This window comes from Trifolium pratense, linkage group LG3 (assembly GCF_020283565.1).
Source record: "Trifolium pratense cultivar HEN17-A07 linkage group LG3, ARS_RC_1.1, whole genome shotgun sequence".
Classification (NCBI taxonomy): Eukaryota; Viridiplantae; Streptophyta; class Magnoliopsida; order Fabales; family Fabaceae; genus Trifolium; species Trifolium pratense.
This window is the reverse complement of record NC_060061.1, coordinates 30,108,876-30,133,723: the sequence shown is the minus strand read 5'-3', so window position 1 is coordinate 30,133,723 and position 24,848 is coordinate 30,108,876. Positions and strand designations below refer to the sequence as shown.

At 32.3% G+C, this 24,848-nt stretch overlaps 3 protein-coding genes across 4 annotated transcripts; 2 read left to right on the top strand and 1 right to left on the bottom strand.

Annotated features, from left to right (window-relative positions):
- Positions 1-58: 58 nt before the first annotated feature.
- LOC123913908 (pentatricopeptide repeat-containing protein At4g30825, chloroplastic) lies at positions 59-5,640 on the top strand. Of its 2 annotated transcripts, none has more exons than XM_045964820.1 (3): positions 59-2,774; positions 3,303-3,380; positions 3,936-5,640. In XM_045964820.1, the coding sequence occupies exon 1, from the start codon at positions 256-258 to the stop codon at positions 2,614-2,616; it is 2,361 nt and encodes a 786-aa protein (XP_045820776.1). In that variant the 5' UTR covers positions 59-255; the 3' UTR covers positions 2,617-2,774; positions 3,303-3,380; positions 3,936-5,640. The 2 variants fall into 2 exon arrangements, with proteins under 2 accessions (XP_045820776.1, XP_045820777.1); XM_045964821.1 differs by having other exon boundaries at positions 123-2,774; positions 3,316-3,380.
- A 190-nt stretch (positions 5,641-5,830) lies between these two features.
- Positions 5,831-8,202, bottom strand: LOC123913909 (polygalacturonase-like). Its single transcript, XM_045964822.1, has 4 exons — positions 8,053-8,202; positions 7,443-7,766; positions 6,247-6,765; positions 5,831-6,138 (listed from the first exon to the last, which is right to left on the bottom strand). Exons 1-4 carry the CDS (start codon positions 8,167-8,169, stop codon positions 5,911-5,913), a joined length of 1,188 nt encoding a protein of 395 aa, XP_045820778.1. The 5' UTR covers positions 8,170-8,202; the 3' UTR covers positions 5,831-5,910.
- A 3,306-nt stretch (positions 8,203-11,508) lies between these two features.
- On the top strand, positions 11,509-23,352 carry LOC123914935 (protein DETOXIFICATION 16-like). The gene is made up of 8 exons (XM_045966099.1): positions 11,509-11,709; positions 12,441-12,985; positions 13,226-13,312; positions 13,642-13,698; positions 21,142-21,380; positions 22,396-22,514; positions 22,629-22,715; positions 23,266-23,352. Exons 1-8 carry the CDS (start codon positions 11,509-11,511, stop codon positions 23,347-23,349), a joined length of 1,419 nt encoding a protein of 472 aa, XP_045822055.1. The 3' UTR covers positions 23,350-23,352.
- Positions 23,353-24,848: the final 1,496 nt, after the last annotated feature.

Below are 24,848 nucleotides of genomic sequence, written 5' to 3'. Positions count from 1 at the left end.
TTTTAATATCAACATCCATGATTGACATATATATGACATTCGTCGAACCCGTGCAGTCGACTAGTTTTTTTTTTTGTTTCCAACGGCATTAATTATAGCAAAAACCACACCCACCACATACACATAGTAGAGGACAGGATTTGATAGCATGATGATGAGAATGAGATGAGATGATACTATACATACTATCACCACAATTCTTCCACAACACAACAATACTTTCCAATTCTTTCTTCACTCACTCACTCACTCTTCATGGCCTCACTAATTAGACTCTCCATTTCTCTCGACTCTTTCGATTCAATCCCTACTCGTAACCCCAATTCCAAACCTCATCTTCGTACTTCCAAACCAACGCTTCCCACCCCAAACAAATCACATATCAAAACCGATTTCAAATTCAGCAACGCATCGTTTCGTGCATTAACCAACAAACAGGATTGGAAAGCCGCCGAAAAACTGGTTCGTCAAATGATTCTTGCTTCGGATTCTTCCGAACCACTAACCTATCATGTTTTCAACACACTAATCTACGCTTGTTCAAAACGTGGATTAGTCAAATTAGGTTCTAAATGGTTCAAAATGATGTTAGATTGTAGCGTTACACCGAATATGGCGACGTTTGGAATGTTAATGCGACTTTACCAGAAGACTTGCAATGTTGAAGAAGCGGAATTTGCTATGTCAGAGATGAAAAGGTTTGGTATAGTTTGTGAATCTGCTTATTCGTCTATGATAACAATTTATACGCGGTTAGGGTTATATGAAAAAGCTGAAAGTGTAATTGAGTTGATCAAGACTCAAGTAATTGTTTTGAATGTTGAAAATTGGTTGGTAATTTTGAATGCTTATTGTCAACAAGGGAAAATGGTGGAAGCCGAACGAGTTTTGCTGAGAATGGAAGTGGAGGCTGGGTTTTGTATTAATAATGTTGTTGTTTATAATACTATGATAACTGGGTATGGTAAGGCCTCAAATATGGATGGTGCCGAGAGTGTGTTTTCGAGTTTGGGTTTGAGAGGGATTGAGCCTGATGAAACTAGTTATCGCTCCATGATTGAGGGTTGGGGTAGAGCTACTAATTATGAAAAGGCTAGGTGGTATTATGACGAGTTGAAGAGGTTAGGGTTTAAGCCGAATTCGTCTAATTTGTTTACGATGATAAAGTTGCAAGCGAACAAGGGAGATTTCGAAGGTGTGGTTGGAACAGTTGATGACATGGTTAGATGTGGATGTCATTATTCTTCGATAATTAGTACTCTTGTTAGTGTTTATGAGAGTGCTGGGAAGGTTCACGAGTTACCACGTTTGCTCAAAGGTTCGTTTTATCGGCACATTTTGGTTAACCAAAGCTGTTGTTCCACTGTGGTAATGGCTTATGTGAAGAACAAGTTGGTGGAAGATGCGCTTAGAGTGTTGAGTGATAAGAAATGGAAGGATTCGAGGTACGAGGATAATTTATATCACCTGTTGATTTGTTCTTGCAGAGAGGAAGGTTTGCTAGAGGATGCTGTTGGAATATATAAGCAGATGACAGAAACTGATGACAACGAGAAGAAGCTCAACAAGCACATTGTTTGTACAATGATTGACATTTATAGTGTCATGGGACGTTTCAAAGATGCAGAGATGTTGTATCACAAGCTCAAGACGTCTTCTTCATCAAATTCCTTGGATATGATTGCTTTTAGCATTGCTGTGAGGATGTACGTTCGAGCTGGATCTTTGAAAGACGCTTGTTCTGTTTTGGATGATATTGACAAGCGGCCCGATATTGTTCCAGACATGTTTTTGTTGCGTGATATGCTGCGTATTTATCAGAGATGTAACATGGTGGATAAGTTAGAAAAAGTGTACTGCAAGATCTCGAAAGATCGGGTTAATTGGGATCAGGAAGTTTATAATTGTGTCCTAAATTGCTGTGCTCAGGCTCTGCCGGTAGATGAGCTTTCGAGGCTTTTTGATGAGATGCTCCAGCGAGGATTCGTGCCAAACACAATTACCTATAATGTCATGCTTCATGTTTTCGGGAAAGCAAAACTTTTCAAGAAAGTTGAGAGGCTGTACTGTATGGCTAGGAAACAAGGCCTGGTTGATGTCATCACTTACAATACTATTATAGCTACTTATGGCAAAAATAAGGACTTCAGCAACATGTCAAGAACTGTTCACAAGATGCAATTTGATGGATTCTCAGTTTCCCTTGAGGCGTACAATTCGATGCTGGATGCTTACGGAAAAGATGGCCAAATGAACGCGTTTAGATCTGTTCTGCAAAGGATGAAGGAATCAAATTGTGCTTCTGATCTCTACACATACAACACCATTATCAATATCTACGGGGAACAAGGATGGATTGAAGAAGTCGCCGATGTGCTTGCGGAATTGAATGAATGCGGACTTCAACCTGATTTGTGCAGCTATAACACTTTGATCAAGGCATATGGAATTGCAGGAATGGTCGAAGAGTCTGTAAACGTGATCAGGGAAATGAGAAAAAATGGAATAGAACCTGACCACAAAACCTACACTAATCTTATCGAGGCACTGAAGCGCAATGATAAGTTTTTAGAAGCTGTTAAATGGTCGCTATGGATGAAGCAGATGAAATTATAAATTGTTAGGTTTAAGGAGCTGCTTATATTAGTGGATACCTGACAAGTTGGTGACAATAGGACGAAAACTAATCTTTCCCCCTCAGAATGGGAATTGTTAGGTTTAAGGAGCTGCTTATAATGGTGGTTACCTGCCAAGCCTCTTCGCTGTTCTCACAGGTCTGATTCTGCTATTATCTGTTGGTATATGTTACTAGCAAACTCCCATGTCAATCCTCATGAAGTCAGAGTGTAGATCTGGGGTATTCATTTTCATATAATGAACACTATATTTTTGCCCAAGTTTTAATGCAGCCATTGTGTTCCCCATCAGATGGTATTTTATTGATTGATATCTTTGGTGTTGTTATACAATTTGTTTCTGGCTATATGCAAGTCCATTATAAAATATTTGCTTCCTGTATAAATGATGGTTACTTTGCTCATAGTAATGAGCATCCCTTTACAATTATAGTCACAGTAAGAGGAGATTTACAAATGTGTTATGATTTGGCTTTATCATAATACAAATGTATATTTGTAGAACTTATTATGTAACATTTTCCTGTCACTAGCCATGTTGTTTCATAATTGTCCTCCTGAATTTTATAACCGCTTACTATGCAATATTAAATACTTTTGTCTTGCTTATTATACTTCCCTAAGTTTTGTTGCTTATGAGGTTCTCCTTTTTCCTGATCTTGACAGCTTCATTCACCAGGTGTTTTGGCAATTGGAAGTAGCATGAAAGGACAGAATTCATATTCACATCACTTGGACTCATATGTATGTATGAACTTAATAGTTTTTATAGTTGTAGAAACATAGTGAGAGCTTTGTTGAAGTTGTGGGTTTTCGATAAAAAGAGGAGAGAAATAATAAAAGTTCAAATATTATTGATAATAGTTTTATAGTAACTTAATATTTTAAAATATTCTAACACTCCCCTCAAGCTAAAGCTTACTAAGCTTTTAGCTGTTTAGAAATATACCCTTTAAAAGAGAAAACGTAACAACTGGGCAACAACCTAAGTAAGGCATGGTTTAAAGAAATCTTCTAGCATCACCACAAAACTCGCTCCAAACTGCAATATAATAAAAACAATACACACTGACCCAGCCTACAGGTCTCAGTGGAATAAATATTTTGGGGAGCTAAAATTAAAATGCCTTTGTATCAATCAGCTTATGACAATGAAAGAAGAATTTTGAAAAACTCCGACGATGAGGATCAATTTAATAAATGAAGTAGAGGTGAATTGAACATATGTGCCTACAGAATTAGTTTACATTATTATTTCTCATAAAGCTGTAACTCATGGAAACTGGATTTACTGTGCAGAAACATTTCCATGGCATTGGACAACTATGGAATACTCTTCAGTCTTCTCAGCAAAGTGAATATGTTTCAAAGCATTGATGATGCTTTCGTGTGCTGTGGTCTTGTTTCAATGCTTCCTTTGTTGAAAGTTTATACATGGCTATCATTGTAGATTATTACAGTTCTCTCTCGAGTCCCTGAAGCTAGCTATTGATGAGCACAGGAATCCTGCAGATTTGAAGAAAAAGCTTGATGAGGCTGTTGCTTTAGTTGCCAAAAAGTACAAAGCTATCCTTGGATATGATTCCTTTTAGCATTTTTGTGAGGATGTACGTTCGAGCTGGATCTTTGAAAGACGCTTGTTCTGTTTTGGATGATATTGACAAACGGCCCGATATTGTTCCAGACATGTTTTTGTTGCGTGATATGCTGCAGATTTATCAGAGATGTAATATGGTTGATAAGTTAGACAAAGTGTACTGCAAGATCTCGAAAGATCAGATGAATTGGGAGCAGGAAGTTTATAATTGTGTACTAAATTGCTGTGCTCAGGCTCTGCCGGTAGATGAGCTTTCGAGGCTTTTTGATGAGATGCTGCAGCATGGATTCCTGCCAAACACAATTACCTATAATGTCATGCTTAATGTTTTCGGGGAAGCGAAGCTTTTCAAGAAAGTTAGGAGATTGTACTTAATGGCTAAGAAACAAGGCATGGTTGATGTCATCACTTACAATACTATTATAGCTACTTACGGCGAAAATACAATCTTCAGCAACATGTCTAGAACATTTCGCAAGATGCAATTTGATGGATTCTCTATTTCCCTTGAAGCGTACAATTCGACTGGATGGTTATAGAGAAGATGGTCAAATGGACGTGTTTAGATATGTGCTGCAAATGATGAAGGAATCAAATTGTGATTCTGATATACAACATTGTTATCAATATATATGGTGAACAAGGATGGGTCGAAGAAGTCACCGATGTGCTTGTGGAATTGAATGAATGCGGACTTTGACCTGATTTGTGCAGTTATAACACATTGATCAAGGTATAGGGAATTGCAGGAATGGTCGAAGAGTCTGTAAACGTGATCAGGGAAATGAGAAAAAATGGAATAGAACCTGACCAGTAAACCTACACTATATCATAAAATTTCTCCGTTATACATTTGAACACGTGCTGCTTCCCGTTTGTTCTCTTCAATGACCTTGCATGATGTTTGTATGCTTAGACTTTATCTTTCTTGTCCCAAATCCTTTGATCATTTTTAAAAATTAGTTTTACCCTATGTCAAATACTTGTAGTGACTCACAGTACCACTCCATTGATTACCAACCTTCCTTAATACCTAATGTTGCGAAATTAGTATTTTATATCTATGATTTAAAATATAGACAATCTATATGCCAATTTGATGAAAGGTGAAATTCCTAAACCAGTTTCACTAGTAAGCATACAATAGATACAAAATGCAAATACAAAAATTAGGTGGCAGTGGAACATGTAGAGCTATTTTTCTTGAAAATTATTTTGGCAAAGGCAAAGTATGGAAAATGTCTCTATGAATGATGGGTGGACTGGTTGGCCTACATCTCTACTGTAAGTGGTGACATTGTATTAATTTTCATGGTTGTTTGTGTGTATGTACCATTTTGTATTGAATTAGAATACCTGTAATACTCTTTTAATTATCTGTATTTTATATTAGAATATACCTGTTAATAATTTTGTTGATCCATGAACATTTCACATTGTTTCATGAAACATTCTTAAACACTAGTCTCAAGTATTTGAAACATTGTACAATTAACTTGTTATTTGTGTAAATGAAGATTTTTTTTTTATACCAGAAGGGTTACATATACATTACAGTGGTTGTAATACACATGTCGATTCGTTTATTTCAAAGGGACTATACTACTACTGCTCAACATCCTCGCATTATGGGGATGGTTTGGCTACTCTTCAAAGAAAAAAGGTCAGCAAAATTGATCAAGCTGCAGGAGCTTGACAAGCAGGAGCTTTTCCTGTAACTATAGGTTTAACATTAGTACATTTAGCGACTGTTGGTGTTCCATTGAATGTGAGATCAACATTATTTAGCTCCACACCATCACATGGTACACTACTGCTGCAAATTAGAACAACTCCTTCTGCAGTTCCTGAAGTGCCCTTAATGTTCTTGAATGAAACCTTGGTTATCTTTATTTTTGATGGAACCTATATATACCATTGAAAACCATGCAAGAGATGAACAAAAGTTAGACATTTTAATTAAAATGTACAATCAATGTATTTTGATATATAGATAAATTTTTGAAAGAATACCTGTTTGTTGCATTGGTTCCATGGACAATACTCTTGGTCTATGATGACAGGGTTCCTGACATTAACCATGATAATATCTTCAAAATGCAAACCAGTAATAGTAAGTGTTGCTGGTTCATTAGGCCAAGTCTTGACCCTCACGCCATTGTCAGTATCTGTCAAAGTACAGTTCTTAATTAGAACCCGTTCTACATTTTCTTCGGTTGTAAATTTTCCAAGGCTTCCAATACTAATGCCATGACCAGGTCCACAATTCACATTTTGGACAGTGAGGTCTTTGGTACCATCACCGACTGATACACAATCATCTCCAGTCCCAATGTTGGTGTTAAGAATTTTAACATTAGTTGATTTTCCTAGGTGGATTCCATCCGTGTTGGGACTATCTTTAGGGGCACTAATTGTGAAGCCATCAAATGTAATATTGTGGCAAGCAAAAACCAAAACATGGAAATTTTTGCTGTCCTTAGATGTAATGTCGCGGACGATGGTATTGTTGACGAAATTAAAACCGAAATTCTGTTGAAATTGGATAAAAAATAGTCAATTAGAAATGTTTGTTAAATCTGGACAAAAAAAAAAGAAAAAGAAATGTTTGTTGAATTAGATACAATTATTTGTTCTCAAATTGTTAATTCAGTGGTAAGAGCAGCTTGACTTTCTGACCTTAATAGACAAAGATATAAAATCCTATATAAACAAGTTGTAAAATGGTTATTTTATTTTATTTTGACAAAGTTGCAGAATGATTATTAGTCCTGGCTTTTTCTAACAAAGTCTTTCATGGTGCATAAGCGTTCAATATTTTTATAACGAATTTTACAAAATTCATCGTTTAATTGAAAATTTATATTGTATAGATCATTCATAATTTTTTTATTTTTTATTTTTAAATCATTTGATATGTTATTGAGACCCATTAAAATTAATGATATTTAATAAAAATTCATAAACCGTTAATCTTGATAGGGTCTAAGTAACATATCAAATGATTTTCAATTTTTTTAAAACATTTATGGATGATCTATATGATATAAACTTTTAATCCAACGCTGAGTTTTATAAAATCCGTATTCGTTATAGTAATATTCGTAACTTGTGCACGGTGAAAGACTCGGTCGTCCCCACCATTACTAATAATACTTTTTGACAAAGTTTGTAAAATGGAAATGATGATCAGGTAAGTTAATATTTACCATGAAAACTTTGGGCATTTTACCCTTTCCACTCCAAGCAGGTCCACCTGTTTTTTGTTTCCAAACTTCTGCCCCTTGACCATCATAAACTCCTTTTCCTGATAAGGTTAAAGAGTCCATGTACGAAAACTTGACCCATTGAGTATCCCCTTTGATTTCATCTTGGTTTCTAGGTGCTTGAATTGTGCCATCAACATGAATTTCAATAGGAGCCTTACAAGGACCTTTAGCATCTATTGCATTCAACTTGTATGTACCAGATGGAATCACAATTTTAACTGCAGTGGTTGATTCACATGCTTCCTTCCATGCATTTGCGAAAGCCTTATGAGAAAACAAGACACACAATAATAAATTAGAAGGAAAAAAAAATGCAGTTACACACATTAATTGTTTTTGGCCTTCAAATTTAAGATTGACTGTCTCATATTACACCTTCCCCAAATCATAGTCTTCGCTGTTGGTTTGCGATCGGATGTTCAAAATCGATTTACGACGTGGAATGCAAATCTCATATTTACGACCCTTAGATTTGTTAACAACATAGGCTTGTATATAAAAGGTTAAATGATTATTTTCTAAATGTCAATTCAATAGGAATAATTAATACCTGGGTTATATCTGAATTTGGTGCTCCACCAAATTTTGATATGTCAAGGACTTGAGAGGCTGCACCATAGTCAGCTAGAAATAAGAATGAAACAATTATGGCGATGTTAAAATTCATGTCTACTTTAACTATTGTTACTATCTCATTAATATATTCTTTTACTTATCTATCTTGAATGAATTTGATTTAAACGTAACCTGTAACATTATTTATATTTGAATGGGGAAGCCTCAACACCAGCAAACTCTTGTCTAAATATGTCTCTTTCCTTTTTAATTGTTTGGTTGTGTTTTGGGGCTATTAATAGCGATAATTTTTCATCTTTCTTTGTTGATAACAAATTACTATATATACTCGTTATTGGGCTTTTGCTTGTCATGCGTTATGGACTTGGCGGAACAAAGAAGAACATAATGATATGTTTATCTAGGGGTGTGCAAAAAATTTGGCTATCCTTAACCAAATTGCTAACCAATCCATATCCAATTTTAGTTTGCAAAATCCATTTAAAAAAAAAACCACACCACTCCAATAAAAAAACACCAATTATAAACCATAACCACATTTTGTAATTTGATTTGGAATTGGTTTGAAAATTTAGGCACAATAGCTAATTCAGGCCCAATCATCAATTTCTCAAAATTCTTTATTATATAATAAAATAATTAATTAAAAGAGGTGGTGGAGGACGGTGGTCAACACGGTGGTCAACACCGGACCACCGGTGGCCGGCGCGGCGGCGGACGGCGGTTTTCCGGCGGACCTCCGGCGACTTTCGCAGCGGCCGGTGGTGGTGCTCTGGCGGCCGGCCACCACCAACCACCCATACTATTTTATTATTATTTTATTTTAAAAATCAGATTTTTAATAATTATTTTAAAAATAATTAAAAAATCAGTTTTTAATGTTTTTAGTTTTTAAAAATAATTAAAATATTCAGTTTTTTTTTTTAAAAAATAATTAAAAAAATCAGTTTTTAATGTTTTTAGTTTTTCAAAAATTTAGTATTTTAATTTTTTTCCTATTTATTAGTTTTTTTTTGTATTTAAAAATCAGATTTTTTAATTTTAAAAATTACTCTTTTTTTAAATAATAAAAAATATTTTTAAAACAATATAAAAAACAAGTTTTCGGCTAAGTAAAAAATAATTTGGGTTTAAAAAAAATATTTTGTGGGTTGATTATAAACCAATTCAATCATAAAATTAATGAAAAATTATGTTTTTAAAATAATTAATAAATCTATTTTTTTTAATCAACTAATAAAAAAAATTAGTTTAAGTAAAAAACCTATTTAAAATTGGATCATCTGAATAACTTAAATTTTATTACAAACCGGTTATAAATTGGTTCGATCCGGTTAATAACCAAATCCAAATTAGTTTTAAAAAATAACCGGTTTGTTATTGAAATGGTTTTGGTTCTAACCAAAACCATCAATTAGGTGTGGTGTGTTGTGATTTCCAAACCATGCACACCCCTATATACCATGCACACCCCTATATGTGTGGATCTTTCAATCACCACCACCATTCCACCAATATGTTCATATTCATCATCATCACACCACCACGTCTTGCGACGAATTGCAGGCTTTGACGCTTTGTTATTCCTTGAATGTTATCTCTCAGAACCTTACGGTGTCGTTTTGCTCCTCCTTTGCCTCTTCATGACATGGTTGTGATTTTCTCTGTTTCTTTTCTGAGTTACTATCCAAATTCATCATCATTGAAATAAATAGATTCATGTGTAATAATTGAAATCTAGACCAGTGAGACCCTAAACCCCAAATCTGGATCCTAAATCTAGCAGCCGGCACCGCTGCGATTTATTCTCGTTTCTGCCTCTGTTGTTCGAGTTTGTGGCTCTGTAACTGTCTCACTTTGTGAATCACGTCATCATTTTGCAGCTAGCGTTCGAGTTCGTGCAACGATCGCTCTTTGTGACTGCTTGTAATCATGTTGTTTGTTTCACAGTGGGAAGCGGCGGAGTGTTCTTTGTTGTTTGTCCTTTGTGCCACTTTGTTCTTTTATTTTATTTAATTGAAAAGATGAAGATGAAAACATGGTGATGATGGTGGTGAAATTCAGAGGTAGAAGATGAAGACACGATGGTAATTTAATAGGATGATGATGAAGACTTCCGCGTTTGAAGAGATGTTGTGGTTCTTTAACAAAAATCTACTTAATGTTTATTAATTAGTAATATAATATATTAAAACAAATTTAAAAACAATATATATGTATAACTTTGACTGTGCCACGTGGCATAAAAATGATTGGGCCACGTGGCACTCCGTTAGTCTCTTCCATTTTTGTAACAGTCAAACTAACTGCAGGGACTAAAACCATTTTTATTCAAAGTGCAAGGACTTAAATCAAACAAAAAAAATTGCAGGGACCAATACCAAAATGAGCTACAACTACAAGGACCAACAACATATTTAAGCCTATACATATCTACCACTTCCATATGGTCCTTAATCTTGTTTGAAAAAATTACATCATTCTTCGCAATTTTAGACGTCCTTATGTTTTCGCATGTACCTTTCCCCGTGTCTAAAGCTCATAACCACCATATCCAATTACTCAGCCTAGGCATTGGAATCATCCAGCCCATTCAGAACAAATTTTTTATGTTTAAAAAAGTCATATTTAATTCATACGATGAGTGAAAAAATTATTTAAAAATTTAAGAGTTTTATGATAATTAAACAAATATAACTTTTGCATAGACTAAAACTACTTGCAAAATTTATATTTTTAAATATAAAACAATAAAAAATTAAATAAAGATCAAACTTAATTAAAAGGGTCCCAAAGACAAAATATAAACTTCAAAGGTCCCCAAGGACAAAAGTATAAATCCACTTAAATATATAGGACAAAATGTTGTATTTTTTATTGTGAAAAGGAATGAAAAAGTTAATTGAGTTACGTCTTATAACTTTGAAACTTGAACTTAATTGAAAGGTGCAGAAAAAGTCAAAGAGTAGTAGAGCAAATGTAGAAAAAGTCTGTTTCTTTTTAAATATCATTTTTTACCATTGTACATATGTCGTGCATCATATTTTCATCACTAATATATTTAATTATCTATTATAATAAATTATAAAAATTTTATAATTTTAAAATATTCGTCGAGATAAATTGAATAATATCTTATTTGCTAATATTTAGTATTATAAATTAATAAAAATTATGGTCAAAGTAAATTATATAATAGTACACGATGCTAAAAAAATGACACTAAAAAGAACCTGAGGGAGTACAAATAAGTGTAATTAATGATAGACCGGGCCACATTTTAATAAAGATCAAGTAACAAAGCCCACATTTCAACATTTTGCATTTTAAGGGAAAGTTGATTTCATTTTGGACAAGACTTGTGTGTTTTGTCTTAGAGAGTTCAGAGAGAGAGAGAGAGAGAGAGAGAGAGATCAGAAAAGAGGGCACAATGAAAATAGGGAGAAAGGAGATTATAGATGAAGCAAAGAAGCAGCTATGGCTGGCAGGGCCAATGATATTTGTGTGTGTTTTTCAAAACAGCTTACAAATCATATCTCTAATGTTTGTTGGACATTTGCATCATGAGTTGCTTCTTGCTGGTGCTTCTTTGGCTATTTCATTTGTCAATGTCATCGGTTTCAATGTTTTGGTATGTTGACATGCATTTTTATTTTTTTCATTTTGATTTTCAATACTTTTATTGATGTCTATTCATGTAAAGTCATGATAAAAATGTTCATAGTACATTAAGCTGACAAAAATATTACCGAAAATAATACTCTCTCCGTCTCAAAATTCTTTCAACCTCAAGATATAAATAAAAACTAGTCAACAAAAAATTTATTTAATGTAAAATTTAGACCAAATTGTTAAACCATTTTTACTTATATTTTTGAACAGAGAGAGTATAAAATTGATAATAGTTCTATCATTAATAATAACTCCTTTTTTACATACAAGAATATTTTTTTTAATGAGACAAATATATCTTTTTGACTAGTGAAAGGAAATCTTAAATATTTACTAATTTTAAAATTTATTGGTCGCAATTGCATTTTTAGTCAATGTCAACCATTGACTTTGTTGTGGAGAAATAGAATATATTTTATAAAATAATAATAATAATAATAATTATGATTGTTATTTTTCTTTTTTGGAAAAACTATTAGTGTATTTAGTTTATTTTTATCTTCATTTCATATTTTCAGTTTCACTTAAATATATAACATCACATTATGTTAAAAATAATTAAAGTTAAATTACATTTGTTTGTGAAAATCTTGTACATGATATAGTGTGTTTAGTACTATTGTTTTTCTTTTGGTAAAACCACCATACTAGCTATTCTTTTAAACTCAAGCATGTTTTATGTTTATTTAGATGGGCATGTCAAGTGCATTAGACACATTTTGTGGTCAAGCATATGGAGCAAAACAATATCACATGGTTGGAATATATACACAAAGAGCAATATTGGTTAACACTCTTGTTAGTATACCATTATCAATTATTTGGGCATACTTAAAACCAATTTTGATTCTACTACATCAAGACAAAACTATTGCATCACAAGCTCAACTATTTGCACGTTACTCTATTCCAAGTCTTTCTGCCAATGGCATTCTTAGGTGCATTATTAAATTCCTACAAACCCAAAACATAGTTTTTCCTATGGTGCTTGCTAATGGATTCACTAGCATAATACATGTTGTTCTATGTTGGTCTTTGGTTATAAAATTTGGACTTGGTATTAAAGGAGCAGCTATTGCAATTTGTATCTCAAATTGGCTTAATGTGATACTATTGGTACTTTATATCAAATTCTCCTCTTCATGTAAAAGGACCTGGGTTGGTTTATCAATGGAATCCTTGCACAACATTCCTCAATTTCTCAAACTTGCTTTTCCTTCTGCAGTCATGGTTTGGTATGATATTTTCTACAAACAAAAATTGACTTACATATATTATTTTTTCTTATTGACTTTGATAGAATATATTAAATTCATTTTATTTAATTAGCACATAAAGTTTGAAGCATAACATGAATTGTGCCATGTTATATTACAATGTTAATATTATAGACAAAATATGAAATTCATTCATTTCATTTTATCCTTGAGAATTTCTAATTGCATAATCTCTATTGCATCATTACCATGTTACAGCTTAGAGTCATGGACATTTGAGCTAATGGTACTCCTGTCTGGTGCTCTTCCCAATCCAAAATTGCAAACTTCTGTACTTTCGATATGGTTGGTACTTGGTATATATATATATCTCTCTCTTAAAGGATTATGCCACGCCTTGTTTTTCATTGCTGTTTTGTTTTTTTTTATTTAATAATGTGTGGTTAGAAATTCCACCATAAAGATAAATAAGTGGAGTGTTCGAGGTTTGAACCCAACTCATATATAATATATACGATGTTTCTACCAACTGAGCTATGCTCATTGAAATTTTTTCATTGCTCTTTAGATATACCAAGTTATTGCTTTGTTTTGTTTCTTTTCACAATTTTTTTTCCACAAAATTTATTCCTTTAATTTGTTATACATGACCGAATGTACTTTTTTATCCACAGTGTTAATATATCTGGTATGTTCTGGATGGTTCCATTTGGAGTTAGCGTTGCTGGAAGGTTAGTTTTCACGCTATTATTATTATTATTATTATTATTATTATTATTATTATTATTATTATTATTATTATTATTATTATAAATTCTATTAATATTATATTAGAGTTAGAATCCAAAACAGATACCAAAGAAATGTGCATGCAATATTTAAAAATGGTGTTGGTCACATTTATTTAGTTTAATTAATTATGTTTTTAGTCGTCAAATTTGGGTTGTTGTTGTCTGTAAACATTAAAAAAAGAAGTTTTTTCATCCTCTGATTTCTAAAATTTGTTTCAATTGATCTACATTGATTAATTTCAAACCGTACAATACAATTTGTTTGGGTCTCCCCCTTGCAAAAGGTTTTTGCAAAAATTATAGAGAGACTAAACTAAATTAAGGATGAGTTGAAGGTTGAAGCACATTTCAAAGTAATGAGTATTGCGTCGCACCAACTAACACACTCTTTTTAACACACCAGTATTCATTGGACCAACTCACCCTTTTTTTTAATCAAGTTACCTATTAACCGGTTCAGCGAGTTGAGATAAAAAAATAAACGTTTTCTGTTCCAAAAAAGCTTCATAGAAAACATGCTTTGGGTCTCAGTTCTCTGCAATTTTTGTCTCCTCTGCGTTTTGTGTTGGATTTATCTCCTTTTATTTATTTATTAATTTGAATAAGGGATAATTACTGCTAAGTGCACATTGTGGTAATTATCCATTAAGCCTAAATTGTGGTCTTTATTCTTTCCCTAAAATATAGTAACCGCCCATAAAGATAGTGTGGCAGTTATGATTGCACTTAAGATATTTTTGTGATGGACAAAAATTATAAATAGAGTGCAACCCTTGTTTTGGTTCCCTAAGCCTCATATCTCTATTCAGTGACTTACACCATCTAAGAGAGATTGTAGAAGGTTTAGAAGAGCCTCAACAACCTCAAGCAAGATCAATCCTCAACAAGAACAAGTTATAGCAATGGCGGGAGGTATTTCAGCTATTTAAATTCAATTTTGTTTCCGCTGTTTAAGGTTGAATTTCGTTTATGAATTAGTAGAAATTCTTACATTTGGTATCAGAGCCCTATTTGCCTCTGCCTTGCAATTTCGTGTTCTGATTATTGCAGTTTTAATCCATTCTAAATTTTTTGATTTCACATGTTTGTAACTGTTTAATTTATACACAGAGAATCTTTAAACCATATAGAAATAATTTCGATTCATGTGATTTAGAGTTAAAAATAGTTATGAAATCAAAAGCTTTAGTAATCTGGGTTTTGCTTGAATTTTTCATAAATTTCGATTTCAGATTAAGAGCGTTTTAGATGCAGAAAAATATTGAATCATACGGAAATATTTTAGATTCATGATTCTGTGTTTAAAACATGAATTTTCGGTGTTATTTTGGCTTGAAATCGATTTTTCCAGTTTCGGGTCGCGTGAATTTTTCAACCGGGTCGTTTTGACCCGTCTGGAGGTTGAAGATGATGATATTTATTTTAATCAATGCTTTCATTATAAATATTATGTAACGCAAATTATTTCAAAACTGATTCACCTGTCTTAGTGGTTGATTTATTGACTTGCTGCTGAGACATCGTGGATTCGATTCCGCTCTTTGCCTTTTTTGTGAATTTTCAATTTTCTTTATGAACAGCAATGATTAAAATTAAAATCACGAAAAATTTGTCCTAACACCGGTTCGAACCAGGAACCTGTAAGACGTGCCCATTAAGAAGCGGCATTCAGTAACCGCTTGGTCAGGTGTAACGTTTTTGTATTTAATTGCATTGAACCTTATTTATTATGCAGCTACGTGTTGTATCCAATTAAGGCATGATAATTGTGTTTTTTAATCATGTAATTGTAATTAAAATTAATTGGTATATATGCCATGTTGAAGTTATGTAACACCGATTCTAGTCATTCACTTGATTAGTATTATTACATGGTTAATTTATGTAACCTACTAAAGCATATAATATGTAAGTTTTTTAATCATGAAATTATGTGCATTAAAATGAATCGGTTACATTTTATGCAATTGAATATTATGAATTAAATGTCAAAATGATTTATATGATTTTATTTGATTAAGGAGTAGCCACAGCATCTTTAATCGAGTGAAATTATATATTAAGAGTTTAAAATCATGTTAGTGACATTGGTTGTAATTGACTATATTGAACGTAGTAAATTTTGTCCCACAGGAATTTTTATTATGTTTATGTATGGTTAATTAGGATAAAATATTAAATTATATTTTCTAATTTACCCACAGGGATTAGAAAAGGGAACATAATTTGATAGTTTTATCATTAAGTTATATGAATCTAATTGAATAAAACTTTAGTCTACAGGTAAGTTTTATGTCACTAGATTCATAGTTTGAAACATGATTTACATTGGTAAAACATGGTATTTGTTTAGTAGTCTCAATTTAATTATAAGCATGTAAATTTAATTTTACAGCTATGCAGCCTATAAATTTCTCTCACTTTAAGTGTGAAATTCCCGAACTAAAGGATGAAAATAATAAGGTGTATAAGGAGAGAGTTCTTCTTCATTCAGGATGAATGAATATTTGATTATGCTATTCGGAAAGACGAACCATCTCCTATTATAGAGACTAGCCTTCAGGAAGATGTCGATCTTTATGAAATATGGGAGCGACCTAATCGTCTCAGAATGATGTTCATAAAGACCAACATTTTTTTTTTTGCTAGCATTCGTGGTTGCGTTGATCAGCATAATAATGTTCAAGCATTGCTTAAGGTCATTGATGAACATTTTAAAAACATCAAATAAGACATTTGTTATCACCTTAATTATGAAGTTCTCATCAATGAAGCTCATCATTGTGAAAGGAGTGCGTCAGCACATCATGTGAATGAGGGATATAGCAGCACAACTAAAGACTCTTGAGATTAACATTTCAGAATCTTTCCTTGTGCGTTATATTTTTAGCACTCTTCCATCCTCAAATCAGCCGTTCATAATTCCATGTAACACACATGCGTGTTCAAGAAGAAAGAAAGATTGATGATGGAAATGGATAAAGATGTTATAATGACAAATATGGAAAAGAGCAAGACCCTGAAAGGTAAATGAATTTCATTTGTCTGCTTTGAGTCTAATATGATTGATGTCATTTATAACACATGGTGGATTGATTTTGGTTCTACAATCCATGATTATCGAATACCTTACAATGTATAATCAGCTTAAGAAAAACGCTTCCAAGTGAGCAAGGCATCTATTTAGGAAGTCAAGATGCGTTCACATATAGAGGCTGTTGAAACATGCAATTTAATTTTTTCAGTAGTGGCTTTGTTTTAAATTTGAAAAATACTTTTATTTATATTCCAAGTTTTTCTAGAAATTTAATTTCTATTTCAAGGCTTGAACCATTGGGATATTCCATTATTTTTTATAAAACGTCTTTCAGTTTGTTTAATAAATCTAAATTTCTTGGAAATGATGTATTATCCAATGGTCTCTTTTCTCAATTAATTTTCAAATTGATGCCACTAATAATGTTATGCATGTTCAAGTTGAAACTAAATGATGTGTTATAAATAAGGAATCCTCTATTCTGTGGCACCGGAGATTAAGATATATCTCCATTCAGAAAATTAAAAGACTAGTGAATTTAGTACTTTAAATTTCACTAATTTTTTTTTAGACTTGTGTAAACTGCATTCAGAGAAAGCAGACTAACACACATAAGAAAGTGCTAAGAGGAAAACTAAAATATTAGAAATCATACATTCAGATATATGTTGTATGTCCAGACATGGACATACAAGGTCCGAAATATTTCATCTCCTTCATTGATGATTACTCACGATATATGTATGTCTACTTTCTTCATAATAATTATGAAGCATTGGAAGCCTATAAAGTTTTAAGGCTGAAGTAGAAAATAATGCGAAAAGCAAATTAAGATCGTGAGAGATTATAGAGGTGAAAAATATTATTATAGATATACTGATAATGGACATAGTTAGGAGTATGCGTAGCAACTTCAGACTTTCAACGTCATTGTGGAGCGAAACTCTTAAAATGGTAGTGTATATATTGAACCGTCTTCCAACTAAGGTTGTCCCAAAGACACCTTTTGAGTTATTTAAAGGTTGGATACCGAGTTTGTGTCATATACGCATTGGGAATGCCCGTCTGAAGTAAGAGTTTACAACTCACAAGAAAAGAAACTAGACCCTATGATTATAGGTGGGTATTTCATTAGATATGCCGAAGAATCTAAAAGGGTATTAAGTTATATTGTCCATCTCATAGCACTAAAATTGTGGAATCAAGAAATGCAAAGTTTCTTGAAGATGACTTGATTAGTGGGAGCAATCAATTCCAGGACATTTGTTCTGATAAAAGTAATATTGATGTTGAACCCTTCCACTTCAAGTGATCAATTGATTGTCATTTGTATTGCCCCTCAAGCTCAAATGGGTATTAGACAACCAGTTATTAAAGTTACACAAGCGGCTTATAATAATCTAGTAAATGAAGATGTTCAAGAATTTTTTTTGAAATTATTGAACAAAATGTTGAACCAACATTATGAAAGATTACTAGAGAAATAAAGTCAACTATAGCTAGTGATTATGTGGTATATTTACAAATGTCGGACTATAATATTGGTGCTAAAAATGATTCTGAAACGTTCTCACTTGGATGTGAAAACTGCATTCTGAATGGAAATCTAGAAGAAAAGGTTTACATGAAATAACCCGAAGGAATTTCTTCTGGTGGTGATGAGCTTTTGGTATGCAAGCTTAAGAAATCCATATATGGACTCAAACAAGCTTCCCTTCGGTGGTATTTGAAATTTTCATGGTGTCATCTCTTCATTTGGATTTGTAGAGAACATTATGGATCAATGTATATACCAGAAGGTCAGTGGGAGTATAATTTATTTCCTTATTTTGTTCGTGGATGATATTTTACTTGCTACTAATGATAAAAGTTGCTATATAAGGTGAAACAAATTCTCTCTAAGAGTTGTGATATATAGATATGAGTGACACTTCTTATGTCATTGGGCATTGAGATTCAAAGAGATAGAGTTCGTAGAATTCTAGATTTGTCATAATAGGCTCATATCAATAAAGTCTTAGAGATGTTTTAGATGAAATGTTGTTCACCACGTATAGCATCCATTGTGAAGGGTGATAGGTTCTATTTGGACCTATGCTGAATAACGATTTGAGAGGGAACAAATGCTTAATATTCTATATGCTTCCATCGGTGGAAGCCTAATGTATGCTCAGGTTCGCACACGGTCTGACATTGCATTTGCAATTGGAATATTAAACAAATATTAGAGAATCCAGATATGGAACACTGGAAAGCTGCAAATAAAGTAATTAGGTCCTTTCAAGGAACTAAAGACTACATGCTTATGTATATACGAACTAAAATTTTAGAGGTCAAAGGTTACTCTACTTAAGAGTTTGCAGGCTGCGTTGACTTAAGAAAATAAACATCCGATTACATTTTCATGTTAGTCGGTGGAGTTGTTTCTTGAAAAGACGCAAAACAGACCTTGACCGTCACTTCCACAATGGAAGCTGAGTTCGTATTTTGTTTGAGACTACATCACATGGTGTATGAATGAAGAGTTTCAATTGTGGGTTGAAAATTGTAGATTCAATCTTTGACCGCCAAAGATGTATTGTGACAATTCAGTTGCGGTTTTATGGCTAAGAATACCAAAAGTGAAAGTCGAATTAAGTATATCGACATTAAGTACTTAGCCGTAGAAGTCGAATTAAATATATCGACATTAAGTATTTAACCGTAAGAGAGCACATTAAGGATCAAATAATTGTTATTGATCAATCATATTAGTACTGAATTGATGATTGTCGATCCTTTGACTAAAGGCATGCCATCGTAAAAATTTAAGGATCATGTAGAAAGAACGGGACTTGGTTCCTGTATCTGATTTTCGTTATAATAACGATTTTTGTTTTATGAAACTCTATATATGATATATTCTCATGTTTTAAGTTCTAAAGTGTACGTACACATTTGATTTTGAGAAATATCGCTTAAGTTTGGAACCTGAATAAACATAAATGTTGTGAGTTTATTCATTAAGTTATATTTGGTTAGAAACTCGTTACATTGTGATACATAGAAGATAATACTCGATATTATAGAGGACCTATCGCTATGATCCATGTGTCTTGTTTCTTATTATTGTAAGTGAAAGAATATGTCGACCAAGTGGGAGAATGTTGGATTTATCTCCTTTTATTTATTTATTAATTTGAATAAGGGATAATTACTGCTAAGTGCACATTGTGGTAATTATCCATTAAGCCTAAATTGTGGTCTTTATTCTTTCCCTAAAATATAGTAACCGCCCATAAAGATAGTGTGGCAGTTATGATTGCACTTAAGATATTTTTGTGATGGACAAAAATTATAAATAGAGTGCAACCCTTGTTTTGGTTCCCTAAGCCTCATATCTCTATTCAGTGACTTACACCATCTAAGAGAGATTGTAGAAGGTTTAGAAGAGCCTCAACAACCTCAAGCAAGATCAATCCTCAACAAGAACAAGTTATAGCAATGGCGGGAGGTATTTCAGCTATTTAAATTCAATTTTGTTTCCGCTGTTTAAGGTTGAATTTCGTTTATGAATTAGTAGAAATTCTTACATTTTGTCCATATCGATTAGCTCTCGTCTCTGGATAATGTTTACCCATCATTTTTGTTGCAACCTCTGAAAGCGTTGTCGTTAATGAACTTAATTGAATTTTAGGTTCCTAATTCTCTGACAATTTAATTTTGAGGTGGGTATTAAAATGGGTATTATCGATTTGCTATTGATTTGTTGAATTTATTGAAGAATCATTGTTATCAATTTGTTGAATTAATGGGTATTACTATGGGTATTGCGTTTATGTGCAATTTGTTATGTGAAAAATGCTCTTTGAAGAAACATGATAGATGTGAAAATTATATATGTGCCTCTGAAATAATATTGAAGATTCAATTTCTCACCAAGTGTCTATGGACTAAGTATTCTGCGATAGGGGGAGTGTTTAATTTCAATGCCAAAAAGACCAAACGATAGAGATAAAGCCCATGTGTGTCGAAGATGATAAGATGGGAAAAAAAATGGAGAGAGTAGAGTGGAAGATGAGTAGTTCCGGTGAGAGAACGAGTGTAGAAGATGATGAGATGAGAGTAGAAGAAGGTTGCAATTTAAAAAAAAAAGAAAAAAGAAAAAAGACTCACAAGTAAAAAGAGTGTGTTAAAAAGAGTGTGTTAATGGATGTGACCATAACATTGGTCGTAAGTAATTAATTTCTAGAAAAGCTATTAGGATTAGCTTTTCATTTTGGGATCAAAAGTAATTATCTTTATGTTATTATTATTGATCATAATTAATGAGTCTCGTTACATATGTATTAATTTCCACACAACAGTACAAGAATCTCAAATGAACTAGGAGCTGGATGTCCAAATGCTGCATATTTAGCTGCCAAAGTGAGTTTATTCATAGCCTTCACATGTGGAGTTTTAGAGTTCACTTTCATTATGTCGGTTTGGAAAGTTTGGGGCAAAGCTTTTAGTAACGTACATGAAGTAGTCACATATGTTACTTCCATGACACCAATTGTTGCAACCTCTGCCTTCGTAGATTCATTTCAAACAACACTCCAAGGTAATGATTCTTATTGAGCTCTATAATATAGAGAGTACAATTTAATACCACTTTGTTACTAAATTTTATTGAAATAAAGTGAGCTAAAATACAATTTTATATTACCTTGCTTTGTTGTATTATTAATAAAAAATAAGGGGTCGAATCAGTAGCTCAACTAATTTGGGCTAATGGTTAAAAGAGTTGAAAAGTTAAAAATTCAGATTTTTATTTTATTTTAAGTTCTGATAAATGTGAAAATATTAATATTAACAATTAATTTTTTAAAAGTATTAACTTATAGACCAACCTTATATATGTATAAATTTAATTTCTTTATGCTTTAAATAATTTTTTAGTTTCAAGAGCATTCGATACTATTTTTTTTATTTTCGTCTTCACAACAAAATATTTTGATTTTAGTTTTTAGAAATAAGAATGTTTTTCTGCGGTCCTCAATATTTGATTTTAGCCCTTGTAATATCAAGTTCATATTGAATAAGTATTTATAAAATAAATTTATGTCTTATTTTAGGAACTCTATGGATAGAATATTACAGAACCTAAAATCAAAACAATAAGGATCAAAATAAAATTTTCATTTTAATACCTAGACTAGATTAATACCAACAAACAAAAATTTTTGAGGACTAAAAATAAAATAGTTACTTCTTCCGGTCTCATTTTAAAAATGTAATATAAAAATTAATTAAGAATAGTAGCATTCACCGAAATAAATATATTAAGAATAGCAGCTAATTTTATTTAATTTTTTTATGTAATAAAATAATTACTAGCATTTACGGAATTATCTTTTATTTTCATTTTATTTTCTATGAGAAATTGTTCGATTAAAGGGTATTATGAAAATAATAACATTTAATAAATTGAAAATAGTTAGGTTACTTATATTTTAAACCACAAAATATATATAATTTATGTTTTATTTATATTTGAGATGAGACTAGTAGTATATTATATGAACCAAAAACTATGTAAGCCTTCTCCTAACTAATAATTCGTTGATTGTGAATAGGGGTTGCCAGAGGATGTGGTTGGCAAAAGCTTGGTGCATATGTTAATCTAGGATCTTATTATCTTGTTGGCATTCCTTTTTCTGTTCTATTTGCTTTTGTCTTCCACATGAAGGGACAGGTAAGATTTAACCATTTTTTTAAATCATGTTCCTATATTGCTCAGTAGCTACTAAACTACTTGATTTAGAACTCTAAATTTGATATTGTGTTGATTAATTCTTCATGAACACAGGGGCTATTTTTAGGTCTTATAACCGCACTTATGGTGCAAGTTGTGTGTTTTCTTATTGTCACCTTGCGCACCAATTGGGATAAAGAAGTAAGTCTTCCTAATTTCAAATGATTTTATGAGTCCGTTTGAATTTGCTTATTTTTAAACTTATATGCGAAACAACTTATACATATAAATAAACTTTTATGTATTATTATAAGCTTTTCGAGATATTTTATGAAAAAATAACTTATAAAAATATAGTTTTTGTTAGTGAAAACTTATGAATTAAGCTAAAAAATAAGTCACATCCAAAGCTGAGTGATGATTAACAGCGTCTCTAGAGAGTAGAAAATGCTATTGTCCTACTCCCTTTTACGACTGAGACGACAACCTAATCGATGTCTATTTGAAAAAAAAAAAAACAAATGTATATGAGTTAAGTTTTAAGATTGTTAAATTAGTATCGATAAAGCCATTGTCTCAGCCGTAAGGATGATGAGGACCGAGAATTTACACTTCTAAAGATAATGTCTATCATTAGAATTTCAAACAATTTTTAAATAGTGATCCAATCGAACACATATTAAAATGGCCAAAATGACTTTGTCTCAATTATATTGGCTTTTAATTAGCATCATTATCTTACATTGTTCAGGCAAATAAGGCAGCAATACGAGTTGGCGGCAGTGGAGTCCAAGTTAATGTACTTCCACATGAGCAAAATGTTGTTACTCTATAGTTTAAGAATCTTTTCATCAGTTTTTTTTTATAGAAATTTTATGTTGAAAGTGGAGACTAAGGGTGTGTTTGGTAACACAAATAAACTAGCTTATAGCTTATTATATGAGTTTATAAGTTTGTTTCAAAAAATTAGAGGTGTTTGGTAACAAGTTTTTTATACTAGCTTATAGCTTTTTTTCAGATGCTATTAAATAGCGTTTGAGCTTATAGCTTATAGATTTTTACACTTTATTCCATTTTTACCCTTTAATTTAATAACTACCCACTCTAAAAAAGAAACTACCCACTATCAATTATGTCATTTTATATTTATTAACCACTTTAAAAGCGAATTTTATCAAACACTTTAATTTCAATTAACTAACTTTTCAGCTATCAGCTACCTTTTCAACTATAAGCTAGCTTATAGCTTATTTTAACCAAACGACCCTAAAACTCGGTATCATGTACTACTGCAAAACCATAAATCAAAATTAAATCAAAATAAATTTGGATTGAGAATAGACACAATGCAACTAAAGTTTAGTTTAACTTTTTTTTTTGTTGTCTTAAAATGTAAAAAAATGGATTAAACTCATTCGCAAAGTTTAACTTTTTCTTTAAATTATCAACTAAAGTTCTAGAAAAAAATAAATAAATAAAAAGTCTGCGGGCCAACTCGGCCCGCCCCGCACTGCTCTTTTAACGGGTTAGAGCTAGCCAACTTAAAATACATACCGAGCTTAAAACCTAAGGCCCAACCCGTCAAAATGCCGGATTTGCCACCCCTACTTTAACGCTTTCAAGTTCCAACAAAAACTATTTCGACCGACCAATCGTTAGTTGGTTATGTGGTGATTGACGTTGAACTTGGTAGGAAGGACCACAGTTCGATCTCCCGCAACTGTGATCTGGAGGGGACTAAAAGCCCCAAACGAGATTAAACCGGTGGCGAAAGAAAACAAAAAGTTGTTTCAACCGAACATCATAGTAGGAAAATTCTATTAGAATTTGAGAGGCCTATACTCAACCACAAAAGCTAGCTTGAGAGTTGAGGTTTGCACTACACTTATAAAGACTATCTTTGCCATATCTCTAGCCAATGTGGGACTTCTAACACACCCCCTCACGCCCAACAACGGGTGGCCAAATATGGGAGGTCTCCACAACAAACAACAAATGGATCTAGGATAGGCTCTGATACCATATTAGAATTTGAGAGGCCTATACTCAACCACAAAAGCTAGCTTGAGAGTTGATGTTTGCACTACACTTATAAAGGCTATTTTTGTCATATCTCTAATCAATGTGGGACTTCTAACAAATTCTATGCGCCTTAAAACTGATTTTATAATTGGAAGGGATGAAAAACGAAGATATATTAGTATAATATACAAAGGATGTTAAACATTTAATAGTAATTAGACAGAATTTCAAATTGTTGCAAAAAAATTATTATATATTTATATTATTAAGCAAATATAAATAGAACTTTGTATATTATACAACAAATTCAAG

What these genes read in the sequence shown, in the direction of transcription:
- LOC123913908 (XM_045964820.1), top strand. Translation starts at nt 256, where the DNA reads ATGGCCTCACTAATTAGACTCTCCATTTCTCTCGACTCTTTCGATTCA.
- LOC123913909 (XM_045964822.1), bottom strand. Translation starts at nt 8,169, where the DNA reads ATGAATTTTAACATCGCCATAATTGTTTCATTCTTATTTCTAGCTGAC. An exon ending in CAAATTCAGATATAACCCAG is followed by an intron (nt 7,767 to 8,052) that starts GTATTAATTATT and finishes TTTTCTCATAAG; the next exon opens with GCTTTCGCAAATGCATGGAA. An exon ending in AAATGCCCAAAGTTTTCATG is followed by an intron (nt 6,766 to 7,442) that starts GTAAATATTAAC and finishes CAATTTCAACAG; the next exon opens with AATTTCGGTTTTAATTTCGT.
- LOC123914935 (XM_045966099.1), top strand. Translation starts at nt 11,509, where the DNA reads ATGAAAATAGGGAGAAAGGAGATTATAGATGAAGCAAAGAAGCAGCTA. An exon ending in ATTTCAAACAACACTCCAAG is followed by an intron (nt 21,381 to 22,395) that starts GTAATGATTCTT and finishes GATTGTGAATAG; the next exon opens with GGGTTGCCAGAGGATGTGGT. An exon ending in TCTTCCACATGAAGGGACAG is followed by an intron (nt 22,515 to 22,628) that starts GTAAGATTTAAC and finishes TCATGAACACAG; the next exon opens with GGGCTATTTTTAGGTCTTAT.